Source organism: Xiphophorus hellerii, chromosome 3, assembly GCF_003331165.1.
Source record: "Xiphophorus hellerii strain 12219 chromosome 3, Xiphophorus_hellerii-4.1, whole genome shotgun sequence".
NCBI classification, from domain to species: Eukaryota; Metazoa; Chordata; class Actinopteri; order Cyprinodontiformes; family Poeciliidae; genus Xiphophorus; species Xiphophorus hellerii.
Window position 1 is genome coordinate 7,069,722 of NC_045674.1, and position 20,865 is coordinate 7,090,586.

The 20,865-nt window shown below is 36.4% G+C and overlaps 2 protein-coding genes across 4 annotated transcripts in view; one reads left to right on the forward strand and one right to left on the reverse strand.

The window, feature by feature from the left end:
- rab5ab (RAB5A, member RAS oncogene family, b) overlaps positions 1-12,231 on the reverse strand; it is a 15,054-nt gene extending 2,823 nt beyond the window's left edge. Inside the window, exons 1-5 of one of the 3 annotated variants that reach the window (XM_032558493.1) lie at positions 12,064-12,231; positions 8,926-9,152; positions 6,560-6,711; positions 5,275-5,397; positions 3,829-3,922 (exon numbers count right to left, since the gene is read on the reverse strand). In XM_032558493.1, the coding sequence (XP_032414384.1) occupies positions 3,829-3,922; positions 5,275-5,397; positions 6,560-6,711; positions 8,926-9,091 (535 nt within the window). In that variant the 5' untranslated portion in view covers positions 9,092-9,152; positions 12,064-12,231. Of the gene's footprint in view, positions 1-3,828; positions 3,923-5,274; positions 5,398-6,559; positions 6,712-8,925; positions 9,153-9,677; positions 9,762-11,741; positions 11,924-12,063 lie in introns of those variants that run through there. The other 2 variants (XM_032558494.1, XM_032558495.1) reach the window with 2 other exon arrangements.
- Positions 12,232-12,430: 199 nt separating this feature from the next.
- On the forward strand, positions 12,431-20,640 carry efhb (EF-hand domain family, member B). Its single transcript, XM_032558492.1, has 13 exons — positions 12,431-12,677; positions 13,004-13,069; positions 14,576-14,719; positions 15,586-15,763; positions 17,175-17,234; positions 17,346-17,472; positions 17,572-17,652; positions 17,732-17,808; positions 17,895-18,049; positions 18,921-19,101; positions 19,238-19,444; positions 20,162-20,343; positions 20,440-20,640. The coding sequence occupies exons 1-13, from the start codon at positions 12,609-12,611 to the stop codon at positions 20,584-20,586; spliced, it is 1,674 nt and encodes a 557-aa protein (XP_032414383.1). The 5' UTR covers positions 12,431-12,608; the 3' UTR covers positions 20,587-20,640.
- Positions 20,641-20,865: the final 225 nt, after the last annotated feature.

The following is a 20,865-nucleotide window of genomic DNA, read 5'->3' on the forward strand; positions in this document are numbered from 1 at the left end:
TGTTTGAACATTTAGGACAATGGCAGATTTGGGTAGAAACTAGTTACTTTTATTTAATTGACATGACGCCGGCTCCGCCCCCATGTCCTCCGACAACCACAGAAATCAACGATAAAGCCCAAGAGGACAAATGAGGGACAAAAAAGTCTGACTGGATGAAAGTGTGAACACTGCGGGACAAAATGGGTGAGTAATGACTTAAATAATACCGGCTTGTGAAAATCTGCCTTCAGGAAAATGCTTAGAAATAAACAGTAGCATGAAACGGTGTTTAAATGCCAATATAGCAGTTAGCGCAGTCTGTTTTCATGCTGCCGTAGAGCTACCGTAGGAATCTATACGCATAAAATCCAGCATAACTACCTTCACTTATTGATCTGGAAATGATTAGATGTTTAGCTTTGTTATTTTAATTTAACTGAGTTGTGAGTCGTTAGCATGGAGCCCTGAGTCGTTAGCACGGAGCTATCAGTAAGTATCGTTATGACAAAAATTGGGATGTTTACTACCAGTTACCTTCGTGGTGCTGACTAACGTGGTAGTTCCCATCCATCAGTTTCATTCAACTGGACGTGAGGTGGGCTGCAATTCATGATCCATTTGTTGCATTATTCCAGACTCCTTTTTGATTTTGGAAATGTAATAAATTGTATTCCGCCCTCTGTATGTTCTGGGTGACGGCTGTCGGGATTGCATATTACCCACTGACAACTTGGACCGTGATTATCTATTATTTTCCTCAAATCTCTCTGACTGCAGCGTGTTTTCTATGATAGATGCTGTCAATATTCTCGGAGAACTTGGAACGCTGATTGGTCAGTTGCTGACAAGTGGAATGATTGGGGGAGGGTTGCTCTACGTCAGCATGGGGGCGGAGCCGGCGTCATGTCAATTACACTTACTTGAGTAACTTTTTTGAAACTTTAGGAGTATTTTTACTACTTTGTACTTTTTATTTTCACTTGAGTAATTTTATTATGAAGTATTTCTACTCTTACTTGTGTAAAGGTTGTGGATTTTCTACCACTGATTGAAAAACTAACATGTTTTAACCAAAAATTCACTGGAAACAAACACACACCTGCAGATTTTGTTAAAGTTTCATCAGTTATTAATTGAAAGAAACTGATTTGGAAAAATATCTTTTATCTGATTATGTTATTTTTTTTTGTTGTCATTTTGGCCCCTAAAATACCAAAATTCCCACTTAACTTAAAACTTTACTTAAAAAAGAAACAAAGAGTTCTTTATGAAGTGTAAAAGTTTATGACATGGTAATTATAAAAAGAAAACTAATCTAAGCTTAAAGTAAAAATCTACAGCAGAATGGCTGATAATTAAAATTGCAGTGGCCTAGTCAAAGTCCATCTTGAATGACATGCAGAGACAATAAATCAGCAAACTATTTTTCTTGATAAACACTTGCAGTGGTGTATGGTGTTTTTTATGACTGGGTAGTTTTGTGTTTTATAATGTCAAGAACTTTGTGATATACAAATAGACTTGATTGATTGATTGATTGACTGATTGATTGATTTCAATGGAGCTAAAAGAATCAACAGAGGAAAAATTAAACCAGTTTAAATAATATTTAAAGTTGAACGAACTCTGAACTGCTTTTATCAGATTATTATTCAGATTATTCCACATGTCAACAATACATGAAAACATAAAGGGTAAAACAAAACTAAAACCAAAATCTAATTCCAAATCCTACATTTAATTAAATTATTATGCAATATCAACATAATAAAAAAAATATTCTGGTAAATATTCTCCTTGATCAGTTAAAATAGTCGCTTTTCTTGTTCAAACAACATTTCAAAACTATTTTAAGATTGAAAAAAAACAAGCAAAACTGGTGAACCAGCTTTATAAATGTTGATAATTTTGATAGAGAAATGAATACAAAGATACTGGACTAATTTCAGATTTATTTTTCTCATTATTTACGACACTGCTGACATAATCAGAGTTCAAGAAAGACATTATAAGCTCAACATTGCCATCTCGTGGCCACAATGTGAATTAAACTCACTGTCCACACCTGGAATTTGTTTAAGGAATAAATTGTAGCTTTTCCTGGGGTTCGTTTCCCCACATCTCAGATATTTTCTCCTTCTCAACAAGTAGCACGTGTTCACAAGTAATTGAAATAAAAAAAAGGGAAAAAATAATAAAATACTGACACCCATCAAAGAGTAAACACTTGAATAGCTTTAAATATTTACCAAATTTGGGAGCATTTCCTCTTTTCCTCTGAATCAAAGATTTTTTTTTTTTTACAATAATTCAAATTGTATGAATTTAAGAAATCCTTTATGTTCATATGGGGGTCATATGTTTCAGAAAAATAAAGATTAGACTTCAGCTGTTTACTACATGAATATCAACAAGTCGTTTCACAAAAATGACTCAAAGCTTACGTTTTACTTAAATTAAGACACACAGAAGATCTGTGATTAATGATAAATACATCAATTATATTAATTAATTTACAGGAACGTCCTGAATTCATTATTTCACAAACATGGTTTTATCAACTCTAATTTAAGACTTTTTAAGACAGTTATTAATGAAATTTAAGACTTATATCACAGCAGAAATCCACAAAGCATTATCACATATTTTATATTAGCTATATATATATTGTGTATATATATATATATATATATATATATATATATATAAGAATAAAAAAACAAATGAGGTGAACAGAGTTCAGTCAATTAACAATAAATTCATAATAATAAATGCAGAAACACTAGCAAGGCTAGCTAGCAAGGGATTATTAGCAGCTAGTTAGCGGTAGCCTCAATTGCAACTTAAACTTTTGACTGACAGAAAAGTCTCACAAAATAAAAAAACTTCACAGAATACAATTAAAGTCAGTTATTAACAAACTTCAGACCAACTTACATGTTTTAAATTAATTGAAGAGATTTTAAGGCCTTAATTCTAGATATATGAATATAGGACTTTTTAAAGGATGTGTTAATTTTTGTCACTATACCAAAACAAAAACCAAATATAATTTATTATACAGATTTATTACACTAAGTGCATTTATTAATTTTTTTATGATTATGGCTTGCAGCAGATTAAAACCCAATGTTCATTTAGAATCGAGACTACAAAAGTTCAATAAACATTTATTTTTGATTAAGAAATGTTATGTTGTGGCCTCGAGAATCATAGGGAAGAATCCTGGCTTGACAGTTTGTTTTTAGTTTGAAACAATTGAAATTTATGAATAAAGAGAGAAAAAAAACTTTAGAGAGCATGTATCATAAAAATAAAGTGTTATGTCAGAGTGGAGCTCACTCATGTTTCTACTGTTTCCTAACAAAATAATTATGGAAAACTAATGAAAGAAAAGAAAACTGCAGAATGAGTCGAAATGTTTCTCCCGGTAAACAATAATCTGGAGACATGATGATTGAATAATTTGATAAAGTAATATTAGGTTATATTTATAGATTTAAGTGTTTAAAAAAAAGACAGTTTATAAAGCAGCGAGTGTTAATTAAAAGATATGAGGATCTAAAATGTTTAGTTAAGATGCAATTTATCACAATATTTTGTAGTATTATTGTGATAACAATAAAAATGATGATAAAAAATATGCATTACTACTTTTTTGGATAACTGTACTGTTCCTGAGAGAAGTTTGATTTATTTCACTAAACTGCACATAGAGACTTTATTGACTCTCTTGTGGGAAAAAAACAGTAGAGAAAATAGTGAAAATAACATTTTAATCTTAATTTAAGATAAATTAAAAATCTTTGTCACAACATGAAAAGAAATTGAGGAGGGAATTCTTACCGATGGCCATGAAAATCTCGTTCACGTTCATGGAGGTTTTTGCTGAAGTTTCCATGAAGAGCAAACTGTTGTCATCTGCGTATGACTGTGCATCCTGCCAAAGATCATGACCAATTACAGAAAAACACAATACTCTAAATAAACTGTTCAAAACAGGGGTGTCAAACTCAAATACACACTGGGCCAAAATTTTAAATTGAACAAAGCCGCGGGCCAAGGTTGAACAAATGAATCTTTTAATATGGACCCAAACAAGTTTTGATTTAACAATAAATATTGAACAAGCAAGGCTTATATAACTTAAAAGTGCAGGCGTGCAAAATTGAGTTGCTAATAATAATAATAAAACATATAAATGGCATATTAAATAAAATTTTAATAAAAATTGAATGCCTCCTTTCTGAGGTAAATGTCAAAATTAGCTTCGTACACAGGCTAATAAATTTGAAAATAAAATAACATAACAACTATGAATAAACCATTAAATAAACTATGAATAAACCATTCAGGCCTTGGAGTAACAAGAAAAGGTGCATAGAAAACTTATTTATTGCTCATTTTGCGACACACTGATCTGCTCTGATGCGGCCAAGCCAGATATCTGGCATCTTTTTTTGGATGCCAGTTCATCAATGTCGGGGCTCAGAGTTTGAGCTGAGGAAACCTTCATCATCGAACAAAGGTGTTCGTCAGTCAGACGTCTCCTGTGAGACGTTTTGGTCATCTTCACTGAGGAGAAAAGTTGCTCACATACATATGTAAACAGATATTCTGTCTCCCACCTGTCCAGAAAAGTTCTATTTTCTGCCTTTCTTTTTGCCATTTTTTGGTGGGGTAACACAGTGACAGCTGTAGTTTGAGGTCGCAGTGTGGTTTGGGGGAGAGGCACGGGGATGCGGGGTGCGCCGGGGCTTTCAATCGAAGGAGCGCGCAAGAAGGCGGATCACCACCTTCCTAATACATCCATGTCCGCTACCATAAGTGCTACTGACACAGAGGAGGAGGCGTGTCTGACTCTGTCTTGATTGACGCGCCAAAAAAACAGCAGAGCATTATGGGATTTGTAGTATAAGCCGTGAATGCGGCGTCACAGCGTTGTCACCGTATAATACCGGCGGGCCGGCTCTAATATTAATTTCAAATAGCCTCGCAGGCCAAATATAATTACACTGCGGGGCAAATTTGGCCCGCGGGCCAGAGTTTGACACCTATGGTTTAAAAAGACATGTTTATTTTAGAGTGAAAGAGTAAAATTTTAGACAATGATTAGCTGGTCTTAGGTCAAGGTAGAAACATAGTCTTAGCTTTGCTTGTTTTTCAGAAAGATTGTTTTTAATATGTTGGAAATATTTTTAATATTTCCTAAAATGATTGGAAGCTGTGCCACTGATGTTTATATCTTCTAAAAAGGACAAATGAAGTCATTAAAGTTGTAAGAGGACCAACCTGGAAGTCCAGAGCTCTCTTGCTAGCGAGGTCGGCCTTGTTCCCAGCCAGGGCTATTACAATGTTTGGACTGGCTTGTCTCTGAAGCTCTTTGACCCAGTTCTTCGCTCGTACAAATGACTCCTGGAAAACAGAGCACAGAGGGGCAAGGGTCGCCTCAATTAGGAAAATAACAACCAAGCCCAAACGATGGCGAACAGGGCCAGAAGAACTTTTTATTGAACTGATCCTACAAACAGAAACATCTCAAGAGACAGAAAGTTTTGGTGAAAGATGGAGAAGCAGAATCCAGTTCTCTAATCTGGAGCAAACTTCCAGAAAACAGCAAAAATGCTGAAACATTGAGTTAATTTAAGTTGAGGCTAAATACCTCTCTGGATAAAAAAAAAAAACTTCTCTGGATTTCATCACTTCTCTTTATTCTGCTGCTGTAATATAATGCTTCTTTTTTGTTTTGTTTAATTGTGTTATGTTTTTATAATTTTAACGCTCGATGCTGAAATGTGCTAATCAAACAAACTTGACTTATAAAAACATAAAATCTTACCAACTATTTTTGGTCTAGCTTCTATTGCTAATATCTTACAACTCTTAAAATAAGACACCACTAACTTATAAGTAACTTTTCAGCAAGATATGGAGCTTGTTTAATGTAAATAATTATTTAATATTGATAAAATAATACTAGTTCCACTTGTAGATTATTTCACTTATAAGAAGACATTTTCCCATGTTATAAATGAAATAATCTGCCACTTGCACAAGTAGTTTTTCATCAATACTAAAGAATTATTGACATAAAACAAGCTCCAATATCCTTTAAAAGATGTGATTATATCTTGTAAGTTATTTTTGTCTTATTTCAAGTTTACTAAGATATTCTCACTACAAACTAGACCAAAAGTAGTTTGTGTTTTTGCAGTGTAAAATAAATCACGCTGAGACTAAGGTGTTTACTTTCAATGATTAAACTACATTGAGTGTTTTCAAAGTCTCCTTCAGATAAGGAAATCACGCTGTTGAACATCCAGACATTAGTCTTTCAGATATCAATGAGTCAAGTGCAGAAAGTCTTTAAACACTGTGATGCTCAATGGTGACTCATCTCTCAGTGCTTAAAAATAAGCTTCTGAATGCTGCTAAAAAAAAACATGTATAATGAAAATGGAAACCCCCACCACGCCCATTTCCTCATATGCCACATTTCTGTGCAAGCTGGCGAAGATTAGCAACAGGTAGAAGCAGCAACAACAACAACAAGACGACAGAGAAAAGCCTGGCTTACCTCATTTGTGATATCATAGACCACAATGGCTGCCTGGGCGCCTCTGTAGTACATAGGAGCCAGACTGTGGTAGCGCTCCTGACCAGCTGTGTCCCAGATTTCAAATTTGACTGTTGTGTCGTCCAAACATACTGTCTGAGTCAGGAAGGCAGCTGCAGGCAAACAAAGCAGATAAATCACCCTGAGTCACACAGAGAGGGTTTCAGTGAAAGTAACACGAGGCAGAGTTGATCGCCTCTCCGTGTTTACACCGAGATTGAAGCTCCAGGATTTGATAAACTAACTTCTGTGAAAGGCTTTCCTGACACAAAGGTTGTGGCTTTTTAGGGATGCAACAATAGCATTTTTCTGGGCGATTGCTGATTCTAATTTTGGCTGATGCCAATTATTTTTAGCTTGAAATGTCGCTAAATATAGCAAGAAAGGGAGTTTGTAGCAGTGGGGTGACTATTGTTGACTCCAAACGTGCGGACATGACTTGATGGGCTGGTCTGCCAGTCAAACCTCTGCAGAGCGGGAGAGGACACACTGCAAAAACACAAAATCTTACCAAGTAATTTTGGTCCAGTTTCTTGTGCAAACAGCTTAGTAAACTTGAAATAAGAGAAAACTAACGTACAAATGTTTTAAGTCAATAGTTCTTTAATATTGATGAAAAAGTACTAGTTCCACTGACAGATCATTTCACTTCTAACAAGACATTTTTCCCACATTATAAGTGAAAAAATCTAAATTACTTGGTAAGATTTTGTGTTTTGCAGTGCACTGGCTGATCACCGATTTCCCAAAATGAGGAAAATTGGCTTAGATAAATCAGTCGGCTTGTTTTGTATTATCATGCAGTGAGATACGGACCTATTTACTCCTGAAATCCTTTTTATCTGGACAATGGCAGAATTTTCAATAGCAGGAAGCAATAGCAATTCCAGGAAGAGGTTAAAGGTTATGCTACAATAGACAACACACAGCTTTCACCTGACAAAAAGATACCTGAAACTATGAGCGAACGTCTAGGAATTCACCTCAGTATTTCTGCGGTTCTTGGTTCCTCACAGATTTCTAAACACGAGTTAAACTTTAAGTACAAACATCCTTATGTTTCAGAACCAGGAAATCTAAAAATATTCAAAGTATACCTCTATCAAGTTTGGCATTTCCATTTTGAAAACGGATAAATCATTTGAGAACATTTGAGAATAAAGTAGCTTCCATTTCTTCAGAAGATCACAGAATGTTTCATTTTCTTCATAAAAGACTTTTTAATGAATGTGAAAATGTTTATTAGTGACAAATCAAGGAATGAGCAAGTAATTTTGCAACAAAGATCATCAATGTAAGAAATGTTTGTGAGCTTCTTAGAAGTAAAACCAGTTAGGCAAACCACAAAAACACCAGTTTCTCTGTTAGAAACACTTTATGACACAGCAAGTCATGCTAGGTGAAACTGGGGGTGTTGTTTGTGAGCACAAAGTTTAGTAGGTAAGAAATTGTTTTCTTTTTACTTTTTATGTATCCTCTGTCAGAACATTTGCTTATAAATTTAAAAAAATAAACTGATAACTGGTCACGCTACGTAATTAATATTTACCCACGATAATTAGCTTGAGCTGCAACTGTTTTGCTTTTTGAAATGTCTGGACCAGTGTCTGAGTACAGCTGCAGTGTGACTCTATGTAAGCAATTTTATGTCACCTCCTTCTATCTGTGCTGATGAGAGTAACAACACCGATATGAGTGAAAGAAGAAAATACATCTACAATATACATGAATGCTACCAGAATTTTAGTGTTACATTTTCCATTGTGGTAAATTATATGCAGACGGGACAAGCAACCATGCACTTTTAAATCTCTCCACAGGGTGCCGGTTTGTTTGCTTTTCAAGCAACTGTCCTCTTCCTGACTTCTTCCTTTCTTTTTGCAGACTTTGCCATCTCAACTTTTGACTTGAATGCACATTGTGTTGTTCGCCGATGTTCAACGTGAATGTTTCAAATGTAACATCACTTTTTCCCCCGCAAGTTTCACTGCCTTATGCTCGCATTATTTCTTTGATGTTTTCCTCTCTTTACATAGATGAATCTAACTATCATGAGCAACAAGTGTGAACAAAACCGAAAATGAAGAATTATGCTGTGAATATTTATGTGTGTAAGCTATATTTAGAAGGTTTAATAAAAAGATATTTCTACTCCTTTATTTGACGCATAACAATATTGTTCCTCAATAAACGTCAGAAAAATTGCCAGATTTGTGATTTATAACTGGGAACTGAGACTCTTGTGACAACTGTTTATGAATCTTATTTAATATCCACCACATCACTGATTCCCATGTGAAAAGCAGCAAAGTCGTCATCATCCATACCTCCGATTGTGCTCTCTTGGAATTCGTGAAACTGACCCTTGACAAATCGAAGTACGAGACTTGACTTTCCCACTGCTGACTCTCCTAGAAGCACGAGTTTGAACTGGCAGATCTTGTTGCCGGCGTTAGGTCCATTGGGTCGCGTGGCTCCACCTCTACTTGCCATGTCACTCTGTGTGGTCTCTCCCCCTGAGCGCTGATGTGGTGGTAAAAACCTTTAATAACACCTACATAACAGAGAGAGGAAGAAAGAAAAAAACTGATAAATCAAGTTGTAAAAAACATTTTTTTTCTACTTGGGCTCCTTCATGATGTCACATTGTTTCTCAAATGTTCGGATTTAGAATATCTCAGTCTCTGTTTTCAACTTGAAAACTGCAGCAGCTTTCAGCCCTGTCACAATCACAAATTTTGCTGGACAATAAATTGTCCCAGACGTTATTGTGATAAATGATACTATTGTTGTTTTTAGACTATTTTCAAGTAGCATAATGGTAAAAAATTGGCATAATAATGCAAGAACAATTCTCAAAAATCAATAAACTTTAAAATCTAAAGAACATTTAACACTAGAAGAAAGTTTAATTATCAAAAATAAATAAAACAACAAATAAAATGAATTAGGAAGTCTGTAAACAAAATTGTCCTTAACAAAAAGAAATTGTTGAGACCAATTAACCAGACTGAAGACTTTCATGCAGTTTTTGGCAGAAAGAGAGAAAAGAGAAAAACAATAAATCATCCCAATTTACCCTGTGATTTACTGACTTATTGCACAGGTGTCAAACTCCAGTCCTCGAGGGCCGCAGTCCTGCAACTTTTAGATGTGCCTCTGCTGCACCACACCTGAATAGAATAATTAGGTCAATAAGGCTCTGGAGAACTGATCTACACAAGAAGGAGGTAATTAAGCCATTTCATTCCAGCGTTTTATACCTGTGGCACATCTAAAAACTGCAGGACAGCGGCCCTTGACGACTGGAGTTTGACACTCCTGACTTATTGCGACAGGCCAGGCAGCTTTACTTCTAAAATTCCAACACAACATCTCAACAGTCCTTTCACTGGATTCCTGTTGTTTATTTTTAAATTAAACATTTTTATATCTGTCCATAACATAAAGGGCACTCACGCTTAGTTAAATAAAAAAAAGAGGCATCATTGTGCCTGCAGTTGCACCTGTATTTTACTGTAGCTGCTTGTTCCCTTTGACATTATATTACCGACATCTGCTACTTTCAAAACCTGCTCAAAATTTATTTTGTCTTTTTCATTAAAACCGAACTACTTTCTTTCTTTTTGTTTTCTGTAAAGTGCCACAATATGTTTATTGTGAACTGTCGTTAAATGAATGAACTCAATTTTTCTTTATTTCAGTGACATACAAACAGCACAGATTGGATTTCTGCTGAAGCAGCCACTCCAACAACTAATATGTTGGCCCCAAATCCTGCAGCTGTGAAAAACTCCAGCAATGCCTTTGAGAGGATTTAAGTTATGAGTAAAGAAGATTAGCGGACAAGTTTGGACAACACATTAGGGAAAACCTCCTTAGGTTAGGTAAGAAGAGGTTTGATACTATGAGCTGCAGTTTCGGCTTTGTTCAGTGGGTTTGTGATTTTGCAACCTGGCAGGGACATTTTCTCAGTTAAATAAATTCTGGACCAAAACCACAACCCATGGAATTACAGCTATCATTACAATAATATTCTGTTTTATTGTGTATTACATGTGGTTTATACAGTAGCAGTGCTATCTTAACCAGGTGTCTTTTTGTAAAGAAGATGACTGATTTAAATGAGATTCAGTGACTGAATTGTAAATAAAAATACATAAACTGTTGCTTAATCTCAGAGTCCCTTTTCAGATGGAAAAAAGATTTAGCATTTTATTTGGAAACAAAAAGAGTCAGCGCCTGGAGGGAGAGTGGGGGAGACACTAAAAGTATAAAGTTTTCACAATCTGTAATCATTTGGGAAGCAGTATCATGCGCTACTGTTGGTCCAACACGTTTTTATCAAAATCAAAGTCAGCACATCAGTTCACCAAGGAACTTTAGAGCACATTCCGTTTCATTCTGCTGAATTTCATTTTCCAGGAGGACTTGGCACCTGCTCACGCTGCTAAATGTACCAATACCTCTTTGGTCGGCCAGCAAACTCCCTGATCAAGAAAAAGATAAAAGAGCTGGCATTAATGCAGTAATTCATGCAAAGGAGCCCTGGCCAAGTGCTCAACGCATATACTGATCATATTCTTTCAGTAGACATTTCTCTATTTAAAGGATTTATTAAATTTTTGTTGTGTATTACTGATTTTTATTTCATTTCCTGTAAGCCAGTCATCAAAATTAGCAGATTAGCAGACAAATGTCCACAGTTTTCAATTTTAATTAAATGTTGTTTACTTTCTCTTTTCCGATTACTGACTCACGTTCTCGAAGCTATTTACCTTTTAAATATTTGGAAATTATGCTAACATAGTTAGTAGAAGTTATAATTGAGGATGCGTCGTTTAAAGACTAACATTTTTAACCGCTCTAAAATGTAACAACAACAAACTACCTCTGACAGTCACACAGCTCTCCTTCCCACTTTAATTGCCAACAACTTCCCCGAAATCGCGTTACGACATCGGGATAACCACATATAACCTGTTATTAGCTTCAATTAGCAAATAGCTAGCGTTAGCAACACAGCTAACTCATATGTTGATTCTGTCAAGCTCCCGATCAACTAGCAGTGACACCTGATTGAGTCAGTGGAAAATAAATTAAATCGCAGTTAGTATTGTGCATTACAGGTTTACACACTTACGTAACGTTTGAGAATGTCAGAACTCGGATGATGATGCAGGTTTGGGTGTGTACAGCTAATGTAAGCTGGCTAGCGTTGTCCGAAAAAGGGTAAAAGTAGTCAAACTTCTTCATCAGTCAGTGATTTCAGTCTGCATTTCTGTTGCATTAAAAGTGAATAACGACGCTAGTGTTGATCCATCCGAGTGAGCAGCCTTATTTACACTGCTAACTAGCACGGCCCTACCAAGTGTTGGCTAGCTGGGTGAATGTTGTTTAGCTGCGGCCGCTTCGGGAGGAGCCCTCCAGTGTTAGCATATAGGTCGCTAATATTAGCCACTCACCAAAAAGAAAAGAAGGGCAGCCTGGATAATGGGGGTGTTGTCTCCGGCCCGATTTATACGCAGCACTTCAGAGTCTCTTCACAGTGTGCCGACTCTCCGGACAGGTACTGAATCGGTAGATTTCGTAAGGCTCCGCGGCGTCCCTCTCCCACTTCTTTCAACTTCCCTTTTCGCATTGTACGAAGGATGATGACAGATCGTATGACTACAACTGACAATCCGCCTGCGTCTCAGTGGCCCGGACCAATCAAGTGTTTACATTTATCCAAATTTTAAATAAAAATGATTCATTCCAGCAACAAAACCCACAAAAAATGAGAGAGTTGATAATAACAAATAACAACTACAGGTAGTTCAAGTGGAACAGTTTTTTTTTGTGGAGGGGGGGAAACATTTTGTAGCGACTTCAGTTTACATGGTAACTGACGTTGCTAGGCAACAGAACTTGGAAACCGTTCGCGGATAAATTCTTGAGCTAAAACGTTTCGCTTTTCCTTAACCGAAGACCCGACTATTAAGAAACCGGGTTGGTTCCTTAATGCAAGATGGATGTAAAAGAAGAAGACATCTCAAACCAACTAATATATGATCTGATCCACCAAAACACATCAAGGGTAAGCCAAGCTTGATGAATTATTTAAAATAGTTTTCTTACAGGATGATAATTCTAAACTGTGGCACTGGTGAGGTTTATTTAATTCAATTAAAAAAAAAACAGTTTATTAATCCCAAAGGGAAATTAATTATTGGTCTGTCACAATAAGAAATAAATCAATTAATTAGATGATAAACTAAAACAAACTCAATAATTTCCATTTGTTTATAGATTCTCTATTATTCATTTTATTTCATTTTTTTAACTGAATTACTGAAATAAAGTTAGTGATGGTATTCTTTTTTCCTGAGATGCACCTGTATTTATTTATTTCATTTGTTTTAGTTTCCACCTAGGAAACTAAAACCCATTGAACACACCGTAAAGGGCTGTCTACAAGGGATTTCATATGTAAGTTTGGATTTTTTTTATACATAGATCAAGCTGTGTGAGTCAGTTTGTGTGCCTGTGTGTGTGTTTCTCTAATTTCATTTCAGCTTAATTTAACTCCAATTTCCTGCAATTTTATCTACATGCTCCCGCAAGTTCAGATTTTAACAAATAAGATTAGCTACCATAACTATTGATATGATATGTAACTCGACATTGCAATGTCACCAAGTGACTCTGAACCCATTCAAATATTCAACAAATTAATGCGTCAATGTGTCACAACTTTCTTCAGCTGAACAAAAACAAAAATAAAGTAATTATCTTTGGACCTAAAGAGTCAAAAGTCATCGCCCTACTGATCAGGGCCAAAATCTGGGCGTAGTGACGGACTCAGACCTGAACCTTCAAAAAAGACAGTTATAAAGTCAGCCTTCTGTCACCTGAAGAACATTAATTGAAGGACCAATGTCCCAACCAAAAAACTCACTAAGACAGCTGCAACGTATCCATGATGCTCACTAAAACTAAGAAAATAGGGAAAGAACTTAGACTGGATCAGAGAATAGACTGTAAAATACATTTGCTTTTTTATAAGTCACTGAATGGTTTAGCACCAAAATACATTAAAGATCTGCTGTTGACGTATCAACGTTTCAGATCACTCAGAATCAGAACCAAACATGGAGAAACAACATACAGTTTTTATGTTTCTCTAATCTGGAATAAACTTCCAGAAAGCTGCAAAACTGCTGAAACATTGAGTTCCTTTAGATCACATGTGTCAAACTCAAGGTCAAATCCGGCCCGCCATAGCTTTTTATGTGGCCCTCTAGATTCTCAACTAAACACCAAGTGTGGTTAAATATTATATTATCACTCAAATCAATGCAGTTTTTATCTGTTTACTGCCAAACTATATCAATCAGTCCCTCCAGTTTCACATGATTTATCATGGAAATTCACTCAAAATCAACAAATTCTTACACTTTCTGCGCTAGTACGTAATTGGGAGTTTATTGCAGATTTTTCTTAAAAATTGTCAAAAACTTTCTTACTTTTACTAAACAGCTGCCTCAGCTTTAGCTGATGTCTGATTATAGTCCATGATCTGTACAGCGAGTAATAAAAAAACATAGCAAATATTTCCAAATTAGTGTCAGAAATACTTTGATTTTTAGTGCAATAAATCACAAAAGCAATTGTGAAATCCTGGAGGGACTGAAAAGATGTTCAACATTATTTAATTTGAAGAATTTGTTAATATTTCAGTACAATACAATACATTCTGGCACAACTGGCCCTTTAAAATCCTCAACTTGCCTGCTATGCTCCTGCCTGTTCCCTTCTCTGTTGTGTGCCATTGTCTTATTTGTTCTTTTGTCGTTATTAACTGCATAACTTACCAAATCTGTGCAGACATTTGCATCAAGTTTACCTGCAATATACTAAGACAGGGGATCATAATCTGAGACACACTTATTCATGTTTTTTTATGGTGTGACATTATACTTTTTCAACAACCAGCCCCCGACCCCGCCGCTTGTAAAGCACTTCCGCAGCACCGTACGGGCAGGACCACGAGGGATCAGACGGCCCTTATGGAGGGTGACAGACCCAGAGGTTATCAACGTCATGGTTCATGGCATCAGAACCAACTCAACCGACTCTGTGAGAAAAGCACAAAACCTTACACTGCAAAAACACAAAATCTTACCAAGTATTTTTTTGTCTAGTTTCTTCTGCAAATATCTTAGCCCACTTGAATAGTGTATATATAACTTTTACAAAAGGAATATGAGTTTGTTTTAAGTCAATAATTCCTTAACATTGATGGAAAAAGTACTCGTTCCTAGTAGATTATTTCACTTATAACAAGGGGAAAATGTCTTGTTATAAGTTAAATAATCTGCCAACGGATCTAGTACTTTTTCATCAATGTTAAGGAATTATTGACTTAAAACAAACTCATATTTCTTGCCGAAAAGTTACTTGTAAGTTAGTTTTATCTTATTTCAAGTGTTCTAAGATATTTTCACTGTAAAGTAGACAAAAATTACTTTGTAAGATTGTGTGTTTTTCGTGGTTTCCTGGGTTAACTTGCACCATGTGTCATAATTTACGCATTTATTAGGTACAATACCTCACAGGGCTCCTTCACAGTCTAGAAAAGGATGGAAACTAAATTTTAGGTTAAGAAAAATGTGCAGGAATCAATTTTGTTTTGGAATTTCTAAATTTCTCATGATTAGGCCTCTTACAGATCCTATTACTCTGTGAAGTTTGGTAACCCATAAATATTTAATCCAGAATTAATATTTAATTTCAGAAAAAATATGCTGCCAGTTTTGATCACACTAAATGTCTTTCATTTACTGATAGTAAGGTTTGTTACCGTGTGTTACATGATAGTAGCACAGAGAAATTTAGGATCTTTGGTAAGATCTTCCTAGCTGGCACTGCAAAAATAATTAATACAATGAAACTTGGTCTTTCTGAGCTGTTTTGCAATCAGGATGTTTGTGTGATTTTTCCAGCAGGACAATGACTTGATATTTCCTCCCGATAAGTCAGTCTTCCAGCACAAGATAAATGAACTCAATGAGTCTGTTTATGCTTCGAGTAAAGTTCTGCTGGGCCAGACACCTGCCCCGTTTTCTGAGCTTCCCGACTGGATCAACCAAGGGACTACCTTTGGAGATAAAGTAGTTAGAGGTATCTCATGTTCCCTAATGATACTTTTTGCTCCAAATACCACAGAGCGGGTAGTAACACTTGACAAAGCATATTCTGGTTCAGTTTCACTGCTTAGTCCTTTTCTGTTCACACCTAACATCAATTAAATGAATCTGATTAAAGGGGCAGGATCACGTAAAATCAATTTGTGTGAGCTTTACATCATGTTGTAATTCTGTTCCCTGATCCAAAACATACCTAAAGTGTTGCGTTGATTCTTTCATGGATGTTTGAGAAGTCCTTTAATCTCCATGGCAACCGTTGTTGCTGCACAAAACACCAGGGTGGACCTAGCTCCGCCTCCAAGATGCAGCTCCTCCTCAAAGCTGCAGTTTCCAAGCTTCCACCTCACAGAATCTCAAAGAATCCCCCTCTCAGTTCCTTCAGATTAGCCAGTAGCAATTAGCAAACAAATAGGAATTAATTTTCAGTGAATTGCTGGTAAAAAACAACAACAACAAAAATGTTAAAGGGTTCATAGCAAAGCACTGTTATGATGAATTCCTGAAGGCGGAGTTTCAGAAAGAGCGGGAGTTTTTAAAGCAACAGAGGCCCAAAATCAAGGCCAAATGTCAAAATTTTCCAAATTTCTGTAAAGTCATATTTGATGTTGCATTTTTGTAACAACTGTAGTTAACTTAGTTACTTGATTGTTCTATAAAATGGCACAACATGTCTGGGAAAACACCCAATTAAATTAAAATAAAGCTAAGTTTCTCAAATTGGATGGTCCTGAGTTTTATACATTTGCATTTGTTAGCTAAAGCCACAGTTTGCATCAACTTTAGGGTCTGCCAGTGGAAATTCACCAGGAATCGGACTCAAACCAATTTAAGGATCTTAATGGAAAATAAAAGACTTTGGCAAACCTCGCCTGAGAAAGTCTTCATTCTCCTAGAGCCAGGCATTGTGGTCGACCCTTGGCTGCTTTTGGTTGCTGGAATTGTTTTTAATTAGTGAGTTTTCAACTTTGAATGTCACAAATACAAACCTATCACGTCCTTCTTTGTTTTTGGTGCTTTTCAGAAATGTGTCTTGATAGATACAGGCTTAGATTACATACCGCAAAATTTTGAGTGATTTTTGCATGAACAAAAACATTTCTAAAAAGGATGTTGTGTTTCGAAGAAGTGTTTAAAAAAGCATAATTACAAATATTGTTTAAAAAAAATGTTTGCATTTAAGCTAAATTGATTTAGTCTATTTCTAATTTATATGCGTAACAGAAACCTTTCATTCTCCTCAATCTGTCTCCGTAAATGTAGAAAATTAAAAATGCCAAACCACAATCTCTTCTAGTCTCTTCAAAATGTTGTGTTAGCTCTCTTAATAGCAATAATCATAGCTATTGTTGAAGTTTTGAATTTTGTCCCGCATCTCTTTCATCCAGAATATGAGATGGGTGAAGTCTTGTTCCCTCCAAAAACAGCAGAGCAGTTGGCGATAGAAGGTCAGGAAGGACAGAAAGCACTAATCTTTAGTCACTATTCTGATTTTGTTGATGAATCGTGTATATTCTGAAGTGAAACCTTTTAATAATGTCTATTTCACTTACTGTCAGCCATGAACATTGGAAGGTTTGATTTTAGTGGCGTCCATAAAGACAAGACGTTTGGGGATCCCACACCACACTGCAACAATGGTCGTTTTACTGCCAAAATTGTTCACTGGTTAGGAGAATCACACAAGTAAGTTCTGTACCAAACTTTAGCCACAAGTGTGACCTATACAGAATTTCAGTAACTTTTTAGCTTCAGATGTTTTTCTCCATTAATATATTGTTGCAGGTTTCACAATCCAAATCCTGCTTTGAAGAGATCTGGAAACAAGGAAAAGTTGGCATTGGAAACTGGCAACACCATCTTCGTGTAGGCTTCTGTTGTTCTTTGGTTAATTTCCCTCATGTCCAACTAAAGTTCCTGATGTTTGACTTTATCCATCCACTAGTGGTGGTAGGAAGAAATGTCCTCTGCCCGTTCCACCTGACCACACATTTGGATATGTCTCTCCAATGGGTCCCTATGGTAAAAAAGCCTTTCTAAGTGCTAAAACACAAATTGGGAAACTTCTTAGTGGGAAGCAGAGATTGGCACTTTTCTTTCCTCCACAGGAGCTGGAGATCTTCTCCACAACGCTGAGCCGGGGACGTTTCCTCGAGGTCCAGATTGGCAGCGAAGCGCGATTGGTATAGCGAGACATTTCCTCAAGAGGGTCAACTTTAACAACTTTCCCAGTCTGCTGCACGCTTTCAAATATTATGACAAGGTATGGATGAGACTAATGCAGGCAAGTTTTTGAGTTTTCTATCTTATTTCGGCTCACACGTGCTGCAGAGGGAAGGTAATCTAAAATAATCTCACTATCACAGCCTTAATCAATATAAACTATAGATTTTCTTAATTGTTTATTTACCCTCTTTAATGTGTTTTTATATCTGGCATCTTGTCTTTGTTGTAGACAAAGATACATTGTTGGTTTGTCAGCTTGAAGAGTATCAGAAATTAATGATTATGATTCTTTGGGGTAGTAACTAATTACATTTACTACACTACATTTACTTGAGTAACTTTTTTGAAAAAAAATTACTTTCAGGAGTGTTCTCATTATGGTGTAATTTTTACTTTTACGTGAGTAATTTTATTATGATGTTTTATTACTCTTGCTGGAGTAAAATTTCTGGTTACTCTGCCCACCGTAACTTCACTTTCTGAAAATTTTGCTTATTTTCTCCAAAAATTCACCAGAAACAGACACAAAACCTGCGGTTTTTGTTAAAGTTTCATAAGTTTTATACTGAAAGAAGCTAATAGTAAAGTTACGACACAGTTCTGCTCATGGTGGACAATATCCAATTGTTTTCTGCTGTAATTTTGGCTCCATTATTCCACAAACTTTTAAAGAATAATTTCAGGATTCAAGAAAGTCACATAAAGTTTAGTTTGCTTTATAATGTGCTGCAATATGTATATGTATATCACTTTTAAACCCAAATATGAAAGCCATCATATTGACTTTATTCCAAACCTGCAATAACACATTCAGGCCACACATTTGGAAGCATTGTAGAGTTATTGGTTATTGTTAGGTAAAAATATCTCAGTAGAAAAGGTTTGTGGTGTTTCTTTTTGCTTTCCAGAAAGGAAGGGGCCTGATTGGTAAAGAAGATTTGTGGGAAGTTTGTCGTGAGTTCAAGCTGGCCCTGAATGGCAAACTTCTGGATGAACTGATGGAGTACTGCGATGTAGACAAAGATGGATTCCTCAACCTCGTGGAATTTGCTAATTTTCTAACATATAAGGACATGATGCCCATCCGCGGTCAGTGAAAGAAGACTTAGGCTCAGCTTTAAACCACATACCACCTCTCATTGTGTCCCTTACACAGAGTTAAACATTTATTTTCTCAACTCTGATTCAGTTTTAAGTTTCTAGTGTTGTTTCTTGTCTCCTGCAGAGAATTTTTTCGGATTACCGCCAATCAGTATGAACGACAAGATATCATCAGATTTATCTAAATTTATTCCCTCGCTGGCCTTGTTTGGGCCTGACGACATGGAGCCAGTGAAACCAGGCAGCTCAAAGAATATTATCAGGACCATCAGGAAACACAAACCAGATTCAGACCTCGTATCCTCCACCAGTGATGAGATGCCCACACCTAGTGAGTCCAGAGCAGGGCTTTTGGTTTGACCGATACTGTGTATTTACTCTAGATTATCTACAAAGTGCTAATTTAATTATTAGTCATTGATTTAACCAAAGCTTTAATAGTAGTAGATAGGACTAAGCAATAAATCAATAAAAGTTTGATAGAATTTTCAATAATTTCAGTGAATTTATCCAGAACTGCACAGCATTCTGGGAGATGTAGGCAGAGGAAAAGGCTTTAGCCGCTCAGCCTCTCACAGCTAGCTGACAAGCAAGATTAGTTTGATGAGCAAACGCCACTAACTCTTTGGTTACCTAGCAACCACTTGCTCATTCTTTGGTTGCCTAGCAACAACCTGTTGAGTTAACTTGCGCAGCAGCAGTTTAAGGTCCCACCACCATGCCTCAAAACTGCTTTAAAATAAAAAACAGCAGAGTGAAAACTGTGGAGGCCACATTGCCAGTTTGTCAGCATTTCAGATATTTAAAACAAAAAATTAATTAATAATCATTAACATCGACTGATATGAAACCCTAAAATGGAGTAAGAGAATACTAATTATATTTTACACTCCCAACTAACACAAAAAACAGCCATCACACTATTTGTTTATCACTGGGTGAGACAAAGGCTGAACTAATCAAACCAACTTTATGTTGACCTAATTTTAATTCTATTTGCGGATTCCATAACTGATCAGTTTCCTTGTTTGAATCATTTCCTTTTCAGGTGGTCGCACCTACGGGATCCCATCCATACGCTACGACCTTCTACCTCCACTCATCAGACGAATCAGCGACAGAACGGACTACGGGGATTTAGCCACACTTCCAGAGCTCCTGCATCCATCAGTGCCTGATCTCCATGGAGTTGACGCGAAGCATTACTTCGGTCCTCGAACCAAGCAGGAGGTGAGCCGCAAACACAAAGTCGTTTTTTGCTTTTGCTCAGTTACATTTACTTCATCTTGCTGTACTTTTTGACTCCTTTTAACCTCTCCGTCACAGATTGAGGAGATTTTCAGAAATATCGGTGTGAACATTTCTGACGAGACATTTGAGGAGGCCTGGAAGCTGGCGTCCATGAAGAAACCCAGCGGGGAAGTTTGTGTCGAGCTTTTCCGTCAGACACTAAAGGAACTACATGCAATTTAAAATTATTCATAATTAGGCCCGAGCAGCTAAGCGCTGCAAAGGCCTATTGTAATCATAGCGTTTCTTCTTTTTATTATTAGGCCCGAGCAGCTAAGCGCTGCAAAGGCCTATTGTAATCATAGCGTTTCTTCTTTTTATTATTAGGCCCGAGCAGCTAAGCGCTGCGAAGGCCTATTGTAATCATACTGTTTATTGTTATGATTCTGCCACCCTAAGGAGGTGGCTTTTTGGAGGCTTTATCATATTCAAAAACTCACCAAACTTGGCATATGCGTTTGG